Below are 8,492 nucleotides of genomic sequence, written 5' to 3'. Positions count from 1 at the left end.
GCAGGTATGCCAGTGTAGAAGGTACGGCGAGACATACGAGTACCAATTTACGAGATGAAGCTATACTACGTTGACTACTCGCTCATTCCTTGACCACATCAGTCACCATACTCAATGAGTGAACGTACTACACTAGCGTGCACATGAGAGCGTCAGTTTGATGAAGAATCGTCAGTTTGATGATGGGCAATCGGATGGCACATTGTTTTCGTATGACCATTCAACATGGCGGCACTCGCAACCACGCAATTTTACGGGACCACGAGGCAAAGTAAGTTCGTTTTGTGCAGTTTATGTATTTCTAGAGTGAAAAATTATGTGTAATTAGGCGCAGTATTTACTCAGGCACACCGAGAAAGGGAAAATAGTCTGTACTGGTGTTGCATTTCGAAAACTAGAGAGGCCGAATATTGTTGTCCACTGTGATGCCCTTTAGGAACGTAGGCCGGTTTCACCAGCACCGGTTAATTTGAAACCGAGATGAAGGGCTGCTAAAACCTCTAGTTAACACATGGCTATTTTTTGCAAATGGTAATTCATGACTTGATGAATGCTTCAAAAACAATAGCGCCCATTAGTGAACCAGAGTGAACCGCTAAATTCAAGTTTAGGGACCATTGATCTTGGTTCCAATGTTGATCGGCGTTGGTGAAACCGGGTTAAAAGAAATGTTTGTGAAGCAGACGAGCAGCGTTAAATTTAGGTTAGGTGATGGTTTATTTCGCTTCAAATGTTAATCGGCGTTGGTGAAACCGGGCCTAAAGCAGATTTTCGTTCGCTTTTAGGGCCCAGGAGATCCGAACGAGCGGTTGTAAGGACTGAGACTGCTGAGCAGATTCTGGAAGCGATAGCTGCAAATGACGCATCGGATTTAGAGCTATCAGAGAGCGAAAATGAAGGCGATGCAGTGGATCCAGGTATGGAGGCCGAGGACAATGATCCAGACGATGACGAAGTGTCTGAGAGCGAGGATCATGAGTCCGACGAATGCCCCACATGGCGACGAAGCAGGAGGTAAAGAGATTAGTTTTCTGTGGCGAGTCTCTCACCAATTTCTTGAACACAGACTCTGCACTACCTGGATACCCGTGTACCAGCCCACGGCAGACACCCTGGATATCCGGAAGCAATGGACTCCATTGCAGTACTTCGAACAATACATTGACCAGGGTATGCTTGACGCTATGGCAGATGCAACAAATTTCACCAGCGTGATGGTTACTGGGAAATCACTGAACACAACAGGACAAGAACTCAGGAAATTTTTCGGAGTGACGATCTGGATGTCGTGTCTTGGATTCAAAAGAATACGAATGTATTGGGAGAAGGAGACAAGAGTCCCAATCATCTCCAGCAGCATCACCAGACAGCGTTATTTCGAGCTTCGAAGCAGGCTAAAGGTAGTGAAGGATATCGAAATATCTCCTGATGAAAGGAAAAAAGACAGGCTGTGGAAGATCCGACCCTTGCTGGCTCGAGTACTACAAGGCTGTCACAGTCTTCCACGCGAGCTGTGCCTAAGCATAGACGAGCAGATGGTTCCATTCACAGGAAGGACATCCCTCCGTCAATACGTTCCTCGAAAACCAAATCCTGAGGGACTAAAAAACTTTGTGTTGGCCTCCCCTGCAGGTCTGATTATGGATTTCGAGATTTACCAAGGAAAAGGCACATTCCCAGATGGAGCACAAAAGAGTCTAGGTGTCAGAGGATCTGCAGTTATGAGACTGGTTGAGACAGTACCGCCTGGAACAGACCTGTATTTTGATCGCTACTTTACATCGCCTTCCTTGCTCGATGAGCTTGCTGCAAAAGGAATAGCTGGAACCGGTACCGTAATGAAAAATCGAATTCCAAAAGGACTAAAACTAGCATCTAAGAAAGACCTCAAGGTTAAAGGTCGGGGGACGTCTGAACAGTGGACAAAGAGTGATGGTAGAATGTGCGTTGTACAGTGGTACGATAACAAACCCATCATCCTCATGTCATCAGTGCATCAAAAGGACCCAGAAGATGAGTGTAGAAGGTGGTCGTCGAGCTCCATGGAGCACATTGCAGTTAAGAGACCCGCCATTGTGTCAAAATACAACCAGTCAATGGGCGGAGTGGACATGGCGGACAGAGTGATCAGTTACTATCGGATAAGTTCCAGGGTTAACAAGTGGACGATCAGGACGATGTTTCACCTGTTTGACATTTCCCTTTCCAACGCATGGATCCAGTACCGATGAGACAATATGAAGATGCAGAAAAGAAGAAAAGAGATTATGCAGCTCATGGAGTTTCGAATGACAGTTGCACGGACACTGATAGCACAAGGAAGTGAGCAAGAGGAGTTCGATGCAGAAGACGACGACGACGATGAGGAATGGGAGCCTAAGAAACGGGCTCCTGTGCCACCCGAAGAGGTCAGGACAACGGCCGCCCAGCATTTGCCAAGACTAGCATCAGTACCACACAGTTCAAGGTGCCGTAACAAGTCGTGCACCAAAAAGACAAAGTTCTTCTGTGTGAAGTGTAAGAACTATTACTGTGTTACACGCGAGCGTTCTTGTTTCGAAGAGGCGCACACCAAGAAAGCATGAACCATAAAAGATAATAAAAAAAGAGTGTTTTGCTGTGTTAATCACATTGGTCAACATCATTGATTACCTGGTTAGGATCTGGTACCTGAGGTCCAATGTCCACAGAAATTGACATGCATCTGCGAATTAACTACTGGAATCGCACAAAAAATGAGCTTCACTTTTCTTCCCTATGACTTCCTCACCTTGGGAAAATCATTATAACAAAAAAATATCGCGGAAATGTACGCTGGGCCTCAGGAGGATACTACGTTGACTACTCGCTCATTCCTTGACCACATCAGTCACCATACTCAATGAGTGAACGCACTACACTAGCGTGCACATGAGAGCACGAGCGTCAGTTTGATGAAGAAATTTCAGTTGATGCGGCATCATTCTTTTCAGTGTGTAGTTGCAGGAACTGTGAAGCCTGGAAATGAAGACGTCAAAACGACCAGTTAATAACTATCACGAACTCAAACATACAGGCGGCAAAAGGAGTACATCGCTTCTGTTCTTCAGCAGTCAGACACAGATTCTGACCAAGAAACCTGCAGAAGTCTTCAAGAAAGTGACAGTGAATAAAGTGCCTGCAAAGACGATGTAATAATGAACATTGAGAAAGGAAGCGTGTCATCTCTCCCACCAGAAAGCAGGTCTTTTCACGCAGTAGAGCTGAAGTTACACTTCTTCCTTCACCTTATGACAACACCGAGGCTGAGCAACAGCAGGACGAAAGTAGGACTGACTTCGAAGATTCTTGAACGACTTGTCATTATCAAATGGCATCACCTAGAGGGCACTTTTACAGCTGCTCTGACGCAGGAACATTGTTAGCTACACCAAGGCAAACTCGCATGCACATAGTTTCGCTGGGCCATTATTGAGATTTGCCACTGGCGCACATCTTGGCAAACCTATTTTCGTTTCCATGGCCAACAAGGGACATTCCGAATGGATTATCGCTTATGATCTACACTGACGGGGTTAACCTGTCAAAGAGTAGCCTCGGCCAGTTCTGGCCAATTATTGGCTATATTCCAGAAATACCTGATAGCTCTCCGCTTTTGAATGGATGCTATCACAGACACTCAAAGCCCGCATTATGTGATGATTTCCTGAAAGGATACACTGCAGATATCACGCATTTTGCGATTGCCGCATTTTATGATTGAGCTTAAGACCTTTACTTTAGGTGCCCCTGTCAGGGGCTTCGTTTTCGGGATAAAGCGATACACAGGCAACTACGGCTTTGGGAAACGTAACCAGCAAGGACGGCGAATTGGCGGCGCCAGGTTTTCTTCGAAACGGATGCTCCACCTCGGACAGATGAGGACTTCCGCCAGAGAACACAAACTCTCCACCGTAAGACTCACACACCCATAACCGGTCTCCCAAAAGGACCTGTCACAGCATTTCCGTACGAGTATATGCATTTGGTTTGTTCGTGTGTTGTCAGAAAAGTCATCAATCTCTGGTCCGCAACTTCTCCTGTATCCATAGGACGACTGTCTACTCGTAACTTCCAGCAATTGTCAGATCGCTTCTCGACCATGAAAAAAATAAAAATAAAAATGTGTGCTCGGAATTTGCTGGGAAACCATGAACCCTTAAGAAGGTGGGAGGGGACAGAGTCCTGGCACTTCATCCTGTATACTGGCCGTGTTGCCACGAGAGGTCTTCTGAAAGATATGTACGAACCACAATTCCTGTTGCTTCATGTCGCCATATCTATATTCTGCAACCACAATGTGTACATGGAGCAGAACCAGTATGCTAAAGAGTTACTTGCCTATTTTGGTGCACAGTTCCCGCACCTTAATAAGGTAACCACAATGTCACTTATACTGTACATGGACTCGTGCATTTAGCCGACGATGCTATGTGTTTGGTCATTTGTTCTATTTTAGTGCTTTCAAGTCTGAAAGCTGCAGCCTGAAAAAGTTGATCACTGCGCCATCAAACCCTCTACTCAGCTCTCAAATAGAGTGGCAGAACTCAGGACTGCAAAGCACACATGTACTACCTCAGGATCACAACGCACTCATCGAACTAAAATTGCCTCATGACAAAGGTCCCAGCTTTGGCAATGAACATGTCCACCAATGTCGCACAGCAGTGCTTCAGACATTTCAGTTATCGACAGGTACAGGTGATGGTTGCTGTGCACTCAGCGATGGCACAACTGTGGTCGTTGAAAACATTGTAACGAAGGACTGTGGCAGCAGCTTCATGTTTGGGAGGAAGTTCTTGGAGTATGCACCAGAATCTTTTAGCCTCGGTCGCAGGACGTAGTCGAGTTCATACTCTCGACACCAGACGCCATCAGTCGGCGAGTGAACAGCGGGTTGAATGCGCGGGTGCTCTAGTAGGCAACCTGTTCAGTTCGCCTGAGCGCACCTGCTACGGTGTATTCTTCTGGACAGCATTGCGCCGTCTTTGGCTGTAAGAACAATCAACGGAAGCACAAGCTCCTCTTTGAACAAATGCGTGATGTGCACAACGGCAAAAGGAGCAGCTGCATGTGCGGCGTGTATTCGCTATTCGTGTATTCGTGTTTCCGGCTGCGCCCGAAGACTGCAGAGAATGGGTAGTCGTCCTCAACAGGAAGGGTTTCGAACCTAGCAAAGACGCACGGGTAAGTGTACTTTACGTCAATCATTACACGTTCCTCTGCACCAGTGCCACCATAGGAAACAAGCTTGAGAGTGTGCAAACACGAAGCCCACGGTCATGCTTGTTTTTCTGGGGTTCGTGCACCAGCTAGCCCGCATGTATGCCATTTTATCTGTGCACCAGCGTCACGCACGTCTGTCGTCAGGCTGTCTGTTGGTTTTACAGGTTTCCCTGGTCCGAATACCCATAGAGATTTCCTACAGGTTTCAATGGGGTGCTGTGGGTAGCTGTGGATCCCATGGGCCTCACAGGTACCCATAGACGTTCCCACATATTCCTACAATGGGTTCCTATGGGCCTCCAATGGGTTCATGTAGGATCTTATGGGTAGTCATACTAACAGATAGAACCTGTAGGTCCTATAGGTCCTGTAAGATCCTGGGCAACATGGTACCTAGAGTGTCCCATAAAGTGAAATTGAAACACTTTGCCGTATTGACGGTTCAGATCTTCCTTAAAAAATGTGTTAGCGGCGTACACACGTTGACAGATGGAGAAAGACAGCAGGAAGGGGGTAAGCGTGTATCCTGAGCCAACTTTGGTGGGAACTGTGCCGACATCCATCTGGCAAATGCCACATGGTATCGCGTACGGTATATGCTATGCCACATAGAATGGTAGACCCTTCCTTAGAATGGTACGTTGTTGCCCTGTAACAAATGATTCCGGCCTCCAAGGGACATTCGAATGAAAATCACACACGAGTAGACACGGAGTGCAAGTTATATTTACAAATATATCTACAAATATATACACTTCAAGCTTAAAAAGGAAATTTGCGTGTACACTTCAACATAAAAAGACAAGTTAACTACAATAAAAGTGCAGAAAGCATAACCATAATATGTAGAAAAATTATGTGTGACACATACGTACAAACAGAGGTACAAACATGCTTTATTTGTCAGGGAGCCACAAGAGGAAGCTGGAGGCAGAAAATGATCTTCCAGCAAGGCTTGAAAGCAGCCAGGAAACGGTCAACAGGTTCCTGGAGGAGAAAATCAATGATATTCGAAAGTCCGGAAGAAGAGTAGTTGCTATTCCTTCGGAATAAAAGTGTTAAGTTTCATTTCGACTGACTTTTAACCTCACCGCGCCACGTTGCATGTGTATGATGTCATAGTAATGCCCTAGGGGGACCTATACGATTCTACTTATACCGGAAGACTACCTATAGCAACGATGGACCCACATGGACCTATATGTCCACTTGGTCGTATATGGGCCTATGGGGCCTACAGGAAGCAATTGGTCCTATGGGGCCTATAGGAAGCAATTGGTCCTATGGGGCCTGTGGGGATCAGTCCTACAAGTCCTATAGGGTTTCATAACACCACAAGGCCTTATAGGAATTCGGACCAGGGTTGGTCCATCCACTTCGTTTACGCCAAACAGACTGAACGCAACCCGTGTCCCATGCTGCAGCTTGGCTAAGCAAAGAAGGCAAGTGCGCAACAACAAACGAACATAGATTATCAAAAATTATCTGTGGTCTCGTCGATACTAAAGTACAGTCACCTTTAACACACAAGTCACACGTGGAAGGAGGCCAATAACCAGACACATCCATCCAGTTGCTTGTGCTGCGTCAGACACAACTCCAGAGGATGTGAACACTCAGGTACGACCATTTGAAACAAGGTTATTCGTTACAGAGAGTTCACGTTACCAAGCCATGGATACGACTATACATGCAGAGAAAATGTGTTTCATTATCTGTTACATCAGTATATATTGTTAACAGCGGCTGTTAATAACATAGCATTTCTCAAGCCGTGCAGACAAACATTTGTGATGCACGTAAATGGTTTGCTTCTGCTGAGGCCTCACAGAGCATGGTGACAGTGGTTGACACCACACTACATCTCCTGCGCCTGCTTCCGGTGAGCCGCACAGCATGTGGGCGGACGACAGCTGGGCTACTGACGTTGACGCTATTGCTCTTGACCTCAGCACCTGTGACCATCAAGATCCGGAGAATAGCACAAATGAAAAGTGTGATCAGGCTTCCCAGGCCGAGCCTAGTGTACGCTCTGTTGGAGTTCAGTGGGAGGCTCCTTGTGAGAGCGCGTTACAAGATCATTCATAATCCACGCCGCAAGTAAGGACAGTGTGCTCCGAGACACAAACCATGCAGGAGAACTCTTTGACTGAGGGCCTCTCGGACTCAGTGTGCCACTTTTACACTGCATTTTCTTTGGATGCGTCTTCGAAGCTAGTGACTACTGTGTCTTTAACTCCCACTGGTGTTACTGACCCTGATGAGGCTCCGGGATGAGCTGCTATACTATCATCTAGCCATAAGGTTTGGCATATGTGTCGCCAGAGTTGGAGGGTCTTTCGTTGGATGGTTCTCATTCTGAACAGCATCATGCGAAACGTTGTGGTGTGGTTGCCATTCGAGACAATTTTAAGAACCATGCCATTTCATTTCAGTGCCAGTGGGTACGCCAACACAACTTGCCCTGTAGATTATACTGAAGTCCAGATGGAGCGGCCAAAGACGATTTACGCACGGGGACAAAGTTACAGTAACTACAAGGGCTGTAACACTGTCAAGTTCCTAGTCGCAATAGCCTCGAGTGGGTTTATCATGTTTGTCTCGCGGATAGGCGTCTGGCAAATTTATTGTCGATGACTCCCAATTTTCAGATTACTAGCACAATTTGATTTGATTCGGGTGGGTTTTATTGGCGCATCAGCTACTAAGGCCTATTACTAGCACAAGAACCAAGAGGTTATGGCGTACAGGGGTTTCGCACTTATAGCTTCGATGAAAGAGAAGGGGGTCAGACTAAATATGCCAGACTTTTTAAAAGGTAGACACCAGTTTCCTGAAATGAAAGCTGCTGTGTCACGGAGGATATCGCAGCTGCGAATCCATGTGGAGCGAGCTATCAACAGGATCAAAACATACAGAATCCTCAAAAGCTCCCTTCCCATCCACCATAAGAAGTTGCCGGACAGCATAGTACTGGTGTGTGCGGGAATGTGTAACATGAAAGGACAACTCATTTCCCCAAAGAACAGTGACGATGAAGCTAGTGCACAGCACGATGAGCGTTGCTAGTGCATGTGAACATGCAAAGCTACTGGTGTCGAAATTGCATTGTTTCTAAATTGAAGTGGCTGCCTTCTTGTACAGCAGCACATAAAGCTTTCCTTTCTGAAAACATGGATTTGCCTGCATGCAACAGTTGTTTCTGTTTGTTATTGTTATTTTGTAATTTGCTTGTCATTTTGTTGATA

The 8,492-nt window shown here is 46.2% G+C and overlaps 1 protein-coding gene across 1 annotated transcript; it reads left to right on the top strand.

Moving 5' to 3' along the window:
* The first annotated feature begins 225 nt into the window (after nucleotides 1-225).
* On the top strand, nucleotides 226-2,231 carry LOC135389667 (piggyBac transposable element-derived protein 3-like). The gene is made up of 3 exons (XM_064619700.1): nucleotides 226-271; nucleotides 786-1,014; nucleotides 1,067-2,231. Exons 1-3 carry the CDS (start codon nucleotides 226-228, stop codon nucleotides 2,229-2,231), a joined length of 1,440 nt encoding a protein of 479 aa, XP_064475770.1.
* Nucleotides 2,232-8,492: the final 6,261 nt, after the last annotated feature.

This window comes from Ornithodoros turicata, chromosome 3 (genome assembly GCF_037126465.1).
Source record: "Ornithodoros turicata isolate Travis chromosome 3, ASM3712646v1, whole genome shotgun sequence".
NCBI classification, from domain to species: domain Eukaryota; kingdom Metazoa; phylum Arthropoda; class Arachnida; order Ixodida; family Argasidae; genus Ornithodoros; species Ornithodoros turicata.
This window is presented reverse-complemented; position numbering and strand designations above follow the sequence as displayed.

Coding starts and splice junctions, on each gene's coding strand:
- LOC135389667 (XM_064619700.1), top strand. CDS start 226: ATGGCGGCACTCGCAACCACGCAATTTTACGGGACCACGAGGCAAA. Junction 272..785: donor TTACGGGACCACGAGGCAAA/GTAAGTTCGTTT, acceptor GTTCGCTTTTAG/GGCCCAGGAGATCCGAACGA. Junction 1,015..1,066: donor ACATGGCGACGAAGCAGGAG/GTAAAGAGATTA, acceptor TCTTGAACACAG/ACTCTGCACTACCTGGATAC.